Source organism: Nicotiana tabacum, chromosome 10, assembly GCF_000715075.1.
Source record: "Nicotiana tabacum cultivar K326 chromosome 10, ASM71507v2, whole genome shotgun sequence".
In the NCBI taxonomy this organism is placed as follows: domain Eukaryota; kingdom Viridiplantae; phylum Streptophyta; class Magnoliopsida; order Solanales; family Solanaceae; genus Nicotiana; species Nicotiana tabacum.
Window position 1 is genome coordinate 170144899 of NC_134089.1, and position 15803 is coordinate 170160701.

The 15803-nt window shown below is 39.7% G+C and overlaps 1 protein-coding gene across 4 annotated transcripts; it reads right to left on the reverse strand.

Moving 5' to 3' along the window:
- Positions 1 to 8798: 8798 nt before the first annotated feature.
- On the reverse strand, positions 8799 to 15771 carry LOC107793371 (translation machinery-associated protein 22). 4 transcript variants are annotated; one of them, XM_016615710.2, is made up of 8 exons: positions 15546 to 15771; positions 15377 to 15439; positions 12215 to 12276; positions 10795 to 10876; positions 10602 to 10669; positions 10446 to 10529; positions 9113 to 9182; positions 8799 to 8985 (listed from the first exon to the last, which is right to left on the reverse strand). In XM_016615710.2, the coding sequence occupies exons 1-7, from the start codon at positions 15691 to 15693 to the stop codon at positions 9126 to 9128; spliced, it is 564 nt and encodes a 187-aa protein (XP_016471196.1). In that variant the 5' UTR covers positions 15694 to 15771; the 3' UTR covers positions 8799 to 8985; positions 9113 to 9125. The 4 variants fall into 4 exon arrangements, with proteins under 4 accessions (XP_016471196.1, XP_016471195.1, XP_016471194.1 ...); XM_016615709.2 differs by having other exon boundaries at positions 8799 to 8988; XM_016615708.2 differs by having other exon boundaries at positions 9092 to 9182.
- Between the last annotated feature and the right edge of the window lie 32 nt (positions 15772 to 15803).

A 15803-nucleotide genomic window follows, 5' to 3' on the forward strand; every position in this document is an offset into this window, starting at 1 on the left:
GCACTTGCTACCTTGGTTTCAATGCTACCCTACCCAGGCAACGCCCACGTCGATCCCTTGGAAATCCAAATCAGGGAAAGACACGGTTACTGTAACGTAATCGAGGCAGGATCGTGTACACATCCATGGTACCACGATATCAAGAGGTTCTTAAAGACACAAGAATACCCCGAACATGCTACCGGAGATCAGAAGAGGACTATCAGGCGGCATGCAGGAGGTTTCTTTTTGAGCGGCGAGGTATTGTATAAAAGGACCCCGGACCTCAATCTGCTAAGATGTGTTGACACCGAGGAAGCGGGAAGGATCATGCATGAAGTACACGCAGGAGTGTGCGGCGCCCACATGAACGAGTATGTTTTGGCAAAGAAAATCCTTCGAGCAGGTTATTACTGGATGACCATGGAAAAGGACTGTTTTAGCTTCGTTCGAAAGTGTCATCAGTGTCAGGTGCACGGTGATTTGATCCATGCGCACCCCACAGAACTGCATCCCATGTCTGTACCTTGGTCATTCGTTGCTTGGGGTATGGACGTCATTGGTCCGATCGAGCCGAAGGCCTCAAATGGACACAGATTTATATTGGTTGCTATCGTCTACTTCACAAAATGGGTGGAAGCTGTCACTCTCAAGTCGGTCACTAAAAAGGCTGTAGTGGATTTTGTGCATTCAAATCTTATTTGTCATTTTGGTATTCCTGCGACTATCATCACAGATAACGCGGCAAACCTGAATAGTCACTTGATGGGGGATGTATGCGAACAATTCAAAATAACGCATAGGAATTCCACTCCTTATCGGCCCAAGGCCAATGGCGCTGTGGAAGCAGCAAACAAGAACATCAAGAAGATTTTGAGGAAGACGATCCAGAGTTCCCGACAGTGGCATGAACAGTTACCCTTTGCATTGTTGGGATATCGCACTACGGTACGCACGTCAGTAGGAGCAACCCCTTATCTTTTGGTTTATGGGACCGAGGCTGTGATACCAGCAGAGGTAGAAATTCCTTCGCTCCGAACCATTGTCGAAGCAGAAATTGAAGATAGCGAGTGGGTTAAGACTCGATTGGAGCAGTTGACTTTGATTAACGAGAAACGAATGGCTGCGGTTTGTCACGGGCAGTTGTACCAACGAAGAATGGCCCGTGCTTACAACAAGAAAGTCCGACCCAGGAATTTCGAAGTGGGTCAACTGGTACTGAGGCGCATTCTGCCACATCACCAGGAAGCGAAAGGAAAATTTGCTCCAAATTGGAAAGGCCCATACATCATCAGGAAGATATTGCCGAGAGGAGCATTGTATCTGGGTGATATTGAAGGAAATGATCCTGAAACAGCAGTGAATGCGGATGCAGTCAAAAGGTACTATGTATGAGTTATACTCCGGTGGTCCTGACACATTTGAGATGATGAAGGTTTTATTCCCACTACCCCAAACACTATCAACTCTCTCTACAAGCCCTTTGAGCCGGTTACATTTCGTTGGCTACCTAAAAAAAAGAAGAAAAAAAAGAAAAAAAAAGAAAAAAGAAAAAAAAACATAAAAATGAAAGCTGCCTGAACTACGTCTGACTTGATTCCGAAAGGATACGTAGGCAGTCTCTCTCTGGGGTTCAGTCACACCAAAATAAAATCCCATTAACCCTAAAATTGAAACCGGGGCACCCTAAACGGTTTAGAAGTTGTAGTTTCATCTACCATTCTTTTACCAAGCACAAGTCCTTCGGATCAATAAGGTAGGGGGAGCAAAGAGATATCACGATTGGAGGCCGTTACATTCAGAATTGAGAGAAATAAAACGAGAGAGTCTTGTCGGTGAAAACCTTCGGGCACCGTGAGGCGACGGGAGTAGAGAAACCAAAATGAGAGAGCTTGTTTAGTAAAAACTCGCAAAGAATGCTATCAAGCGACAACAAGAAGAGAAATGAGAGAGGTCGACTAGCGAAAACCCGCAAAGGGCGCTGTCGGCCGAAAGGATGATTCCACCTCAGGAAGTCTTGGCAAAGTTCCACCGGTTTGGAAACATAGTTCCACTTTTGGTTCATGGGGAAATACAAGTTCGTGAAGGTCAGGCGTCCAGTCCAAAAAGCATGTCATGTCAATTCAAAGTCAGCATGTTTCCCTCAGATAAGTCTTTCTTGTCCCGAAAGGGACACTTCTCTTCTAAAATTTTCTTTTTCCGTTCTTTGTTTTTACTTTTCTTTGAATCCCTTTCATTTTAACTCCAAGTTCCAGATATACTGGGAAGAATAGGTGGCAGGACCGGTCTCACGGGTTTCCGTTTCGTAAGAAGTAAATACCCCGCTTCAGTGGTACGTTTGTCCAAACCCGATGGATCATGATGTTGGCTGCATTCGAAGTAAATCACCACACACACACAAAAAAAAAGACAAATCCCTACAGGGTATCCCTTTGCAAAAAATCCCCACAGAACCTCCCTTTGTAAAAATTCCCCAAAGAGTCTGCCCCAGCTAATCCCCCAACGAGTCTGTCTTGTATAAATCCCCACAGAGTCTCCCCAATAAAAATCCCCACTGAAAATCCCCAAGCAGAACGGGATGGAAAACCAAAGCCTTACAGGGCAAATCAGCACAAAATCTGGAAACGCGAGTCTGAGTAGTCCAAAGGGTTTCGCCTGTGAATCTAATCAATGACAGAGTTTCTCAACAGAAATAAGGACGCGACAAAGCAACTGGAACAATCAAGGTCATCGAACCAACCGCCATTTCCGAACTGACAATTGTTCTCTTTTTTTAAAATTGAAACAGGTGTGACCCAAAGCAACCGTACAAGAAACAGGTTGTTCGCCCAAAAAGAAAAGAAATACATGAGTGTAAGAAACAACTCGGCAATAAGGAATCCACTCAAAAAGGAAGTTTCCCCAAAATTCTCTTTTACATTTTACTAAAAGAAGAAAACTCAAAAAAGAGGGTCAGTTAGAATTCCCGGCATTTTCTGTTAGCCAGCATTAGGGCTCCAACCCTGAACTGAGCATTTTTCGTTATCCAGCATTAGGGCTCCAACCCTGAACTGAGCATTTTCCATTTAGCCAGCATTAGGGCTCCAACCCTGAACTGAGCATTTATGTTTAGTTAGCCAGCATTAGGGCTCCAACCCTGAACTGAGCATTTTTCTTTTTAGCCAGCATTAGGGCTCCAACCCCTGAACTGAGCATTTTTCTGTTAGCCAGCATTAGGGCTCCAAGCCTGAACTGAGCATTTATGTTCTGTTAGCCAGCATTAGGGCTCTAACCCTGAACTGAGCATTTTTCTGTTTAGCCAGCATTAGGGCTCCAACCCTGAACTGAGCATTTTCCATTTAGCCAGCATTAGGGCTCTAACCCTAAACTGAGCATTTTCCATTTAGCCAGCATTAGGGCTCCAACCCTGAACTGAGCATTTTTCTGTTAGCCAGCATTAGGGCTCCAACCCTGAACTGAGCATTTTTCTGTTAGCCAGCATTATGGCTCCAACCCTGAACTGAGCATTTTCCATTTAGCCAGCATTAGGGCTCCAACCCTGAACTGAGCATTTTTTCTATTAGCCAGCATTAGGGCTCCAACCCTGAACTGAGCATTTTCCATTTAGCCAGCATTAGGGCTCCAACCCTGAACTGAGCATTTTTTCTGTTAGCCAGCATTAGGGCTCCGACCCTGAACTGAGCATTTTTCTGTTAGCCAACATTAGGGCTCCAACCCTGAACTGAGCGTTTATATTCTGTAGCCAGCATTAGGGCTCCAACCTGAACTGAGCATTTTTCTATTAGCCAGCATTAGGGCTCCAACCCTGAACTGGGCATTTTTCTGTTAGCCAGCACTAGGGCTCCAACCCTGAACTGAGCATTTTTCATTCAGCCAGCATTAGGGCTCCAACCCTGAACTGAGCATTGTTTCTGTTAGCCAGCATTGGGGCTCCAACCCTGAACTGAGTATTTTTCTGTTAGCCAGCATGAGGGCTCCGACCCTGAACTGAGTATTTTTCTGTTAGCCAGCATTAGGGCTCCACCCCTGAACTGAGCGTTTATTTTCTGTCAGCCAGCATTAGGGCTCCAATCCCCGAGTTGAGCACTTTTCCATTCAGCCAGCATCAGGGCTCCAATCCCTGAACTGAGCGTTTTACCTTATGGCGACATTAGGACTCCAATCCCTGAGTTGCGTTTTGTAGACTAAAGTTTTCCAATCCCCTCATCAATTCTGTAAGTTGTTATGACGATTAATTCACGAAATTTTCCTAGTGAAACTAGGGCAGAAAAATTTCGTTCGTTTGTTTTGTTTATCTCAGCAGGTCTGACCTCGAGGCACATGGATCGAGACGACCTACGGGATGAGTCTCAATCCAGAATAAAGAAAAGAAGAAAAGGACAAAAAGAAGATGTTCCGAGATATTGGAACAAACAAAAGGCGGATCGCTCAAATTTGATCAAATTCTCGAGCTCCGCCAATCTCGTTTCACTCAATACTGCAGAAATAAACAAGCACCTACAACTTGCAAGCATCAAGATTCGGATCGAATTTTACAAGCAGAATCAGCTAAGACCCAAGATCAAGTGGCAAAAGAATTATAGATAGGAATCTTATAACTAGCGGTTGACAGACATAAATAGTTAGTTCAGTTTCAATTTCCTTTGGTTGTAATAAGGCGGTCGGTAAGCAGTAGTGGCAACAACAACAACATTAACGGCAAGCATTGCAATCCCATGGTAGTCCCAGCTACCAAAAGTTTTCCGAACTACATTAACCTGATTCCTGTTTAGCCCAGGATATGTAGGAAATCTTCGAAGCAAAGGTTCGGTCAAATCTTTCAAATGTGCTTCACACGGAGTATTCCAATAGGCAAAAATCGCTCATATCCGCTCACTTTATCTTTGCACGAAAACTCTTCGTGTTTTCGGACAAAGAGGGGCAGCTGTGAGCACGTGATTTTTGTTTACGCGACAATCACTCCAAAAGAAATCAAAAATAATAACAAATGGTCTTGCTGTACAATTTTTGGAGTTTACGTGGCATTTTTGGTAGTTATTTATGGTCTTGTCCATTTTTATTTTTTGTCACCATAATTCGGTTATTAAAAGGAAAATCACAAAAAATGCATCTTTTATTCTATTTGTTGCCATGGTGTGATTTTACCTATTTAAATATTTTAATATGTATGTGATAATTGTGTTAAATGTTAATTAATGAGTGTTTAATTTTACTTTAATTAGGTATTGTATTTTAAATTAGAAAATAAAAGAAAAGAGTGTAAATTGGTTCAAATATCGGATTGGGCCAGTTTTCTTTAAAATCGAGGCCCAAAAGCAGCCCAAGGCAACCGGTCCAAGAGACCCATCTCCCAGGCCACCAAACGACGTAGTTTGACACCAAAACTACGTCGTTTCAAGGACAACCCATCTCAGCCGTTCAAACCAGATTGATCTGACGGCCCTCGTCCCATCTCCCTTACCCATTACTTGACCCGATCCATTCCACCCAAAGACCAACCCGGTCTCACTTAACCAAACAATGTCATTTCCTGTAAGTGAGAGATCCAGGCCGTTGATCTCGACTGATCTAACGGCCAAGATCAAAACACCCCCCCCCCCCGTATATAACCCCTCATCTCTCACCCCGTACCCCCAAGCCAGACCCCTCCCTCATCTTCGTCTTCCTCACCAGACCCAAACCCACGAAACCCTAGCGCCGCCCCCTTTCCCCTCACCGTAAACCCGGCGACAAGGACGCCGGTGACCACCATCTTAACACCCTAGGACCACCTCGACCCCCTGAACACAGATCCACCAGCCGTGGGTCTCGAATCTTCCCCCACCATCTCGAATCTTCATTTGAAGATTCGAGCCGGACCTCGACCTACACCAACCCCCCCCCCCCCCAAATTCATACCAGGTATCCCCTTGACCTTCCTCGTGACCAAACCAAGCTTGGTTTGGTCCGAATCTACCCACAAATCCCAAAACCCCAAATCTGAAGATTCGAACCCTAGAACACAAGAATTTGTGGAGTCTGTTTAGATTTAAACGGAAGTTTGGGGTCTAGTAGACCCTAATCGAAGTGTTCTCGGTCGAGAACACCTCGGTTAGGATCTGTCCGACCTCAAATGGGCAAATCAAGCTCGGGCCTGGGTCATATGTGTTTAAGCTTTTCTGGTTTGTTCACTTTTCCCTTTTGTTTGTCTATTTAGTTTAGATTAGTTTATCGGCATGTTTATTTAGTTTGTTTGTTTATTTTGGGATTTCTGTTGTCAGTTGTTCTCCATCTCCATAAGACCTTTTATTTGGTCGATTGTTTATTCTGTTATGTTGAATCCGTATAGTAGTATACATATTTCAATTTGATTGATATCGTCGAATCAATAATGCATGTAGTTTCCTTGTATCGTGCAAAATTGTCAAGAACAGTTTATGCCTTATTTGTGTTGTTTGATCGACTGTTTGTTTTGTGTTATAATTAGTATAGTCGAGTCGATATATGTCGTCAATCAGTTTCGATTTGGAATGGCTTTTGTCTGACTCATAGGTTTGATTTGCTTATTGAAGTTTCTGAGAAGTAATTGCACTATGTTTAGCCTGTGTATTTGAACCAGGAATCACCTAAAGATTGGATAGTTGTTAGTGTTTAGCATAGATTGCAGATTGTAGTTCAAGTTAATGGCATGGGCAGCATGTGTTAGGAAGTTAGAGTAGAAATGGACAGCATGTGCTGTCAGGACATGCCCACACTGCCCATATTTGCTTAATTTAACAAAGACAGACCACTTTAGCAGTAAAGAAAGGGCCTGTCAGGGGAATCTCATGGGAAGGGTCTTTATTTTAATATGTTGAGTGGAAAAACAGTAGGAGAACATGGGAGGGTGGTTCATTTTGTTTAAGCAGGCTGTTCGAATGGGCTGAGGAAAGGCTATAAAAACAGGAGAGTCTCCATTAGTAAGGGTTTTTTTTTTCAGCCATAAAAACAGTCCTAAAAAAAGAAGGAATTCAGTTTTGTTGTAAGACAATTCCATTTGGTTTTGGTTCAGTTCAAAACCCCAGTAGTTGATATTGATCTTCTGGTTTGACTCCAACTTGTTGAAACTTCCTATGCAATCTACTGGTCCAACTTTGGTTTGAGTTCAAGTCCATTTTGAGTTTTTGCATGTTGTCTGTTGCTGCCTGGCTTTCACAAATCTTTTCGGGTTTCGTTTGAGTTGTTCCTGGTGCATTTGGTTGCTGAAACTGCTGTGTTGCTGGTGCTGTTTGTTGTTTATCACTGCTGCTGCATTGCTCACTCCTCTTTTCCTGCTTGTTGTCCAAATTCCAGGTACACATTTTGAATCTCACCTTGATGTAACAGTAACAATGAGTATGAAATGAAAGACGCGAAGAACTCTTCAGTCATTGGGTGTTGTACCTATAGTCTTATAAATTGTCAGTAAATTCGTGCAAATCTTTAGGCTGTAACTCAATAGGAAAATACAGCAGTTAGCTTCGTATCTAACTAAAAACTTAGTTGGTTTAATTATTGTGATTCACAATGGTTGAGTTTGTTTAGTTGTACGTATGATGTAATTATGTAATTTGTAAAATGCACGAGTAGTTGGTATAGCAATAACTAGACTTCATCTTCAGTTATATTTTGTACATATGGTACTGTCTCTAATCTTGCCCAATGTAATATAGTTTCTCTTTATCATTCGAGCTAACTTTATTAAATCTGATTTCGTTAGGCAGTCTATAGAACCGTGTTCGAATTTCTATTAGTAGTAGCTTCTAGTAATCAATTCTATTAATCTAGTTAAAAGTTAGCTTAAATTTAAACTTGAAAGAGGTCTAGGGTGAGCTTAGCATGCTATTTACCTTGTATGCAATTTCTTTTATCAGATTGAAAGCATGTTCAATAAGGCACAAAATTCCCCACCTCGCAGATAATTAATCCAATAGCTAATAAGAGGCCAGAATTGGCCAAGCATGTAATTTGATTAGCATGTATTTTCTTTCTTCTATTCTTTAGACAAACATAATAGAAATGTAGTCGCTGTAGGTTTATCCTTTCATATAAGGAGACGAGCCTCTCCAAATAAAAATGCAAATCGCGGGGCCCTCAATAATTGATCATAATAAATACTTAGAATTTGGGAATGACTGTTTTAGTGAATTTCACTGTCTTCCCCAGAGATAATAACGCGTCAGACTCTTTAGGCGCGATTTAATCAAATTATATTCTTAAATTTGGGTGCGCATTTATGTAACCCAAATTCAAATCTCAACGAAGTCGAAATGTGTTAACAACTACGGGTGCATGGATTGTGACGTGGTTCGAGATGCATTTTCACGACGTTGCAATTCTATAAAAATAAATGATAATAATAAAAGCGGTTTAAACTTAATAAAAGCACATAAATCACAACATGTATTTAAATCAGATATTTAGCCATTATAACAATTTAAGCGACCGTGCTAGAACCACGGGATTCGAGGGTGCCTAACACCTTCCCTCGGGTCAACAGAATTCCTTACTTAGAATTTCTGGTTCACAGACTTCATTTGGAAAGTCGAAAAATTTCCTCGCTTCGGGATTCAAGATAAACCGGTGACTTGGGACACCAAAAGCCAAACCTTTCCCAAGTGGCGACTCTGAAATAAATAAATAATCTCATTTCGAATATTGTCACTTAAATTGGAAAAACTCCCTCGCGCATTTTACCATTCGGGGCGGGACGCGCAAAAAGGAGGTGTGACAATTACTACTAAAAGATAGTGCTCTATGAAAATTTCCCTTTATTTTTCTTACTGATAACCAACTTAGAATTTAATCCACAAATATTGATATAAAAAGAAATACCAACGCCATTCAATTATAAGAGAGAAACTATCACTAACTACAGTGTAATACAAAATTTCACTTTGTCCAAATTCAGAAACAAAATAGTATTGCAGCAACTGTACCAAGCAGATATGCTGCATACCAAACCATATCTCAACTGCAAAATCCCATTCTGTTTTTGGGTTTCCTTAGCTGCTGTAGAGAAAAGGGTCGGATGGGTTAGGAGCCTCAATAGCTCCAAACAAATTTCACCCCAAAATTTAGTCGATTTGCTATGAGCATAGAATAAATAAAACACCTTGCTGAAAACAAGACTGACCAGTCTCCCAAGCTCATGCAGCGGGAACCTTTTTCCCATCTTCTATGAAGAATATTGCAGATTCTGGAACCTGAGAACCGCAAAGTAAAATAGCTTCAGCAAACATCTTAACAAATTGGATAAGACAAGGGTATTTACTAATATAATATTTTTAACTTTTTCAATTAAACTACCTACTACAACAACAACAACCTACCCAGTATGAGAATAATGTGTACGCAGACCTTACCCCTACCTTGTGAGGATAGAGAGGTGGTTTCCAATAGACCCTCGACTCAAGAAAGCATAAGCACAACATTAAAGAAGGAACAGTACCAAAAAACCATATAAAGCAGAATAAAAACAACAAGATAGTAAGGTGATCAATACTGACCGAGTCAAACTACTAACTAACCTAAATAACACTATTCCCACGCACAATTCGGTATCCATTTAATGTAGATGTTCAACGAAAGAAAGTAGCCACAGGCTCCAAAAATAGAAATAGCAGGAAAGAGGAAGTTCCGGTTAGCCTCTCAGTTATTTCATCTCAATCTGGTTAAGTTCTTATCTAACACTTGAGGGGACACTGAGAGCAATACCAAACATGTGAAGTACTATAATGTAGGCACAAACATGGACAAACAAACAACAACATACACAGTATTAAAACGTAAAGACATGGACCAAAACCTCAAATATAGAATAAATTCCAGATCTGATTAAGCTCTTATCAGACTCTAGAGGGGACACAAGAAATGGAAAATAAATTTCAAAATTATAACTCTCCTTCTCCGGACCCCGCGCATAGGGGGAGCTTAGTGCACCAAGCTGCCTTTTTTTTATAAGGTAAATTGTATTAATCAAAAGGGAGAAAAACTCCCGTATACAATAAGTATACCAAAAAGTAGAGAATTTACATCAAAATATGATTCTCTACAAAAGACACCCAATCTTCTATACAAGTAGGGACTATATGAGTGCACCAAAAAGCGATCAAAGATAAAAGCTGCCCTTTTTACTATAACTCACTAGTCTTTGACAACATATAGTAGCAACAAGAAAGAAGTTTACAAACTGTTTTAGATGAAAGGACAAATTCTAAAGCATAATTTAAACTTCAGAAGTCCATGGTTTGGCTCAAGTAGATCAAAATTTTGCCTTTTGACCACATAGGGGGACCTGATCTCTGTCAACTGCAGTTCCTTTCTTAGATAAAGAGAGAAATTTGACTCACTCTGGTAATTATAAAAATACAGCTATAAAATCAGCCATAATTTTCTGTAATAGTATTAAAGAACCAGCTACACATTTAAAGACAAAAAATTGAGTATAAGAGAGAAATTAACATTACATCGCGCCAGGTTTCTGTAATAAAGTCCACAATGTCGTAAAATATGTCTCCTTGAACGTCAATCTGCTCCTTCTCAGTTGGGCCCTGAAGGGTGAATGCAGGTCAGGCATACAACAAAACTGTACCAGAGAAAATAAAACCCACAACTCAACACACCTTCACCACGGAAGCTCCAGTAGCAAACTTTTTACCAAGCTTTTTGGAAGCATCGCTTAGTTTAACACCTTAAATGTAAAAAAAAGTTAGCCAAGCTAAGAACTGCAGCAACTTGGAAGTTGAAAAGGACCTAAAGAAAGAAGAGCACACATTATACAACATAATACAGATTAAAATATAGGTATTTGCTCACCAAAGAGTTCGAGGCCTTTGATGGTAGTGATACTTTTCCGCTTGTTCCGTGTCACCTTTTCAATAATAATTTCTTGCTTGTCCTACAAAATAATTCAACAACTTATCATCAATCGAGATTAGTTTAGGAGCTCTGGTCCTGGGCACAGTTAAAAGCTGATTGTAGGAAGTTGAAACATTGTGTATCACTTGTAGATATGTCACTCGCTGTTTCTACCCTTTTTGTATAGCAAACTACATCATGCCAAATGATTTTCAGTCATACTATTACTTATGAAATCATACTTGAATTTATTTGCTGACTTTTGCATTGCTTAAGTTAGTTGCCCAAATCGATTCAAGTATCTGAGATAAGAACTCTTAGTAAATCTACTCTATCCCATTAGGATATCCACATATCTATTTCAAATTCTCAATTAACAAAAAGAAAAGGAACATAGAAAGAAAAGAAACCCAAAAGGAGCAGCCATTTGCTTCTATCCACGTGACACCTTTATTTCCTCTAAAGCCTCAAGATCATACGTGTTTTATCTTTACACCGAGGGTCCCAGAACAGAGGACCCTTGACAACCACTTCCCCGGGTTCTCTGACAGGTTTTATAACTAATGCTGAAATAAGCAAATGCTCGATTTAGAGGGCCAAAAAAGATCGAGACATTAAGTCAAACAATTTCAACTCGCTTATCTGGTACTAACAATTTTCATCCATGAAATGAAAGTCTAGCCTAATGCCTATAACAGCAAACATTGCTTATGCAAAGAGAAACACTAGCCTAAAGAGTAAGTTCACAGGGAAACTAGTTAACAGGAATTTTTGTGAGCTAGCCTAAAGAGTATCTTTGGCAGCTTCTGAGTACTAGTTCAAAGGGATTTTTGTGGGTAAAAGTGATTCTTATAAGCTCTATTGCTTTCCGTTAGTTTAGTACTTTATTTAGTCCTTACACACAGCCTTCAGACAAGAAAGGTTGATCATGACATGGACCTCACAGGCAAGCTTTCTTTCTTCACATTGACAAGGAAAAAGTCCTTCACAAAACACAATAGCTCCAGCCAGTAAGTTCAACCAGGCAAAAATAGTATCTAAGGAAAATGACATAATGAAGAATAAACAGTGGATCACTACTTAATTTTTCATGATGAAAAAGTGTTTAACCTTTTAATTAGCATCGTCCACATTCACAATATGTCGGTAAAAGTATAACAAATAAGAAGGAAGCTAATTAGCCTAACCTAGGAAGGAAGCTGACAGGGATGTAATACAAAATTTTACACCAAAAGGAATTAACAGGAGGAATTCCAAGAAAGTAAACACACAAAATTTGTACCGTGGCTTGTATTGTCATTGGGACGGGGGCAATAGAAACTTTAAAAGAGAGATTTGCATGCTTCAGATAAAAAGGAAAGTCCTTGAAAGTTCTTACTTTCTTTTTTATCTTTCCACCAGGAAGGCGTTTGACTTCTTCTGGTTTAGATGCTGAAGAACCTGATCCAACAAAGGGAAGAAAGAGGATAAGCACAATTTGAAAATGCAAATTCAGAAGGCAGATTAAACAAAATACCAAAGTCAAACCTAGAGTTCTCTGTTCAAAAGGGCTTTCTAAGTAGATATCATAAAGGGTAAAGAAACAGGAGAGACAACAAGAAGAAAATGGAACACAGTAACTTATAAACCAGCAGGCACGGCTCAATAACGAGAACATACAATTTTCAACCCCGGGATGAATATCAGATCCTTCCCCTTTATCACCTATGATCTAGGGAATATGTTTAAAGTTATCTACGAGCTCCAGTGCTTTAAAGAAATTTCCAGCCTGCTTAAAAAAAGCTACTCATATCTGAAGCTCTTAATACTTAGGTAGTGCTTGGTTGACAAGATTGTTCTATTTTTTGTCTCAATTTTCGGAGAAAGGGAACAAAGAGGGAAAACTTGTTTGGTGACTAAAAGGAGGAGAATTTCTGGGGAAAAACTTAGAAAGGACCCCAACGTGTTTTTCCATATAGAACACAGGATTTACCATAGTTCAGGACATGACAAACACCAGCCAACAAATATTTGGATCACCAAACAAAACCCTTTGATCTCATCATCAATCTCCTCCTCCTTCATCTTCAATCACTCTTTTCTCGCCCCCCCCCCTCTCACATACATGCACCCTAATACAGGGACATCACTTATTTCTAACCACAACTCACAACCTCAACTTCATTGGCTCCTGTACTGACTTCTCAAGCAAACCACTTCAACTTGGTAGAAATGACCATAATTCATTTTCAATTAAAGATTTGGAATGGTTATGGGTGGTTAGACCCCTTTGAAGTTTCTCCAGCAAAGCACTAGAACTTGGTAGCAATTTTTTTTCGGTCAAAGAATTGGAATAGTTGTGGGTGAGTTAGACCCCTCCAAGTTTCTAACTCCTTTCTACTACTTCCAGTTCATTTGGCTCTAGTTTCGATTATAAGCTTTTGTGCACATTTATCATACATTACGCTAAATATTTTCTTCTAAGGTGAAAAAGGGCATTATTCATTAGAACATGATCCCTTCTGTAATAATTGTTCATGCTTGTAATGAGCTGAAACATAAGTAACAGAAAGGAACTTTAGATTTATACTTTGCCAGTTTGCCCTTCAAATTTATTTCAGAAAGGTACTTTAGATTTTTACTTTAGATAGTTTTTCCTGTTTCAAACAAAATGTGTCTGTTTTCAGTTACATAGCTTAAGACCTGGGATCTTCAGTATTCACAAAGATTCATAAGTAAAGCATTTTCTAAATTACGTAGAGCTTAGAGACTTCAGAGAAGCAACATGCCTTAGAAACTACACGCCAATAGTATATACAAAAAACGACTTATTGTGATCAAATATTCTATAAGAGGCAACAGAAAAGTCAACAACCAATAAGCTCTAGTACTTTACAATGCTATAAACCCGGCTTCTAGTACGCAAATTCTTGGATTTCAAGAAGACATAACAAATCTGTGCCAAGTAATCAAATGTAAAATTCTCTTCCCTTTTTAGCCTAACCCTCATAAGTCATAATATTATTTGAAGCAGTAACGTATAATCAAATCCCATGCAGAGAATCAAACTAATTCCCCTCTACACCCAAGTGCCCCGTGCAAGAGGGTAATGTAGAGGCAGGTGTCACTGTGCTAGGTACACATTGAGAAACTATGGAGAGCCTTCATGTTAGTCACTTAACAAATGTAATCAAGTAGAAGTTTTGACATTGAATACGACCTTCCAGACTAAGAGATACACAAAAAACTTACACCTTTGTGACCAAACTAAATAAGAGAATGCCTTGCACCATTAAAAGAGCTTGGAATATAACTCCACAAGAAGTTATGTGGACAACATGGAGGAGCCCTCCTCAAGCGAAGGCAAAGTGAATCAATCTATAATAGCATAGGAGTATGCTGCTTTATTCGTGGAGTTCACAAGATACCCTTATCTGTAAAGATGATTGGGTAGAGTTTGTAGAAAGAAACTATTTTCTATCGATTTCTGTGTATGCCTCCTGTAGACTAGGCATCTTTTTGCAATAAAATGACTAATGAAAGAAATAGCAAAAGGCCATCCACCAAAACGATCTGGGAGTACCCAATAACATGAGGAGAAGTATATAGATCAGCACAGAGGACATTATAAAAATAAACTATCGCTCAACTTTGGAAGAGGGAAAACCATTTAGATTGATAATCAGAGAAGAGATACGAAAAGAACTTCTGAAACTAAGGGAATACAACCAATAATGACTCAATGACATACCCTAACCAATTGTCAAACTTAGACTAGATACCATAAATCAGGAAATTTTTCTGTAAGCAGCTCCAAAAGATCTTTCAAGCCTGTATACACAATTCTTCTTCCTCATGGCATGTTGATGACAGGATATCTGTAGCAACCTTATGAGAATTTATGTCCTTGGTCTTTCTCAACTTTATACAGCACAGATATTTTCCTGGCATTTATAGGCATCACAGATAGGATCGGCTTTGATATCTTGAATAAGGTGAGGGATCACTGATCAGAAAGATTGAATTAAACTTCAGACAGAATTCCCGTCTACAACCTACAATTGCAGTGTCAGCTTATTAAGCCACCACAAAGTACCGAACAGAATATTGTACTAACCCCAAGATAATTACAGGTTTTTTTCATAACAGTGATATCCAGCAAGCTCGTGCGCACCTCCACTATTTACCGGCTACTCATGTCCTCACACCAGTCCACCAGTATAAGTACTGGATAACTTTGTCCGCCAAGGCTTCAGCTCATAAGAATAAATCACCTAGCTTTGTTATTTCTGCTGGGATTCCAACCATGGTCTCATTCCAGTTTCATCGACCAAAAATTATTACTTCTTTCACCCCTTTCCTTGTTAGCATCTTAGAATCATTATTTCTGGAGAATCCAATTAAACTAAACAACAATACACATAAGGTACCTAAATTATTTCATTTCATTTATATATCCACATAAAACAGAGTTTGACAAGAATATGACTAGTCTATCAGCAATTAAACACCTTTGAAAAATCGCAAGTGTGTTCAAACGAAACAGCAAAAAGGCTTTCACCTTCTGAGATTGAAGTGGACTGAAGCTTGTCAGAGACTTTATCAGCTTCTTTTCCATTTGATTCTGCAAAAAAAAATTAATAAACAAAAGCATAAGAATTAAGGAAAACAGACTCTATATTATAAAACAAGATTACCATAAATTAAGGTTTTAATAGGGTAATAACCACCTTTGAGAAGATCCGGGTAGGTATCGGGTGCGTTTTGAATCAACCAGGGTTTGCATTTCTCGAAGTCGGGTCCGAACTCACAGAACTCAGCGGGTAACCCGCAGACTCCACAGTATAAGACTTGAACAGGTTGAGGCTTCTCCGCCATTATCGATCGAGCTCAACTTCAGTGCGTAGCGTTTCTGAGAATTGAGTTGTCAAATACAAAAAAAAAAAAAAGGATTTGGTTAACTTGTACTCGTATGTATTTTTTATACG

Coding starts and splice junctions, on each gene's coding strand:
- LOC107793371 (XM_016615710.2), bottom strand. CDS start 15,693: ATGGCGGAGAAGCCTCAACCTGTTCAAGTCTTATACTGTGGAGTCTGC. Junction 10,530..10,601: donor CTGGAGCTTCCGTGGTGAAG/GTGTGTTGAGTT, acceptor TTCACCCTTCAG/GGCCCAACTGAGAAGGAGCA. Junction 9,183..10,445: donor TTACAGAAACCTGGCGCGAT/GTAATGTTAATT, acceptor TGCGGTTCTCAG/GTTCCAGAATCTGCAATATT.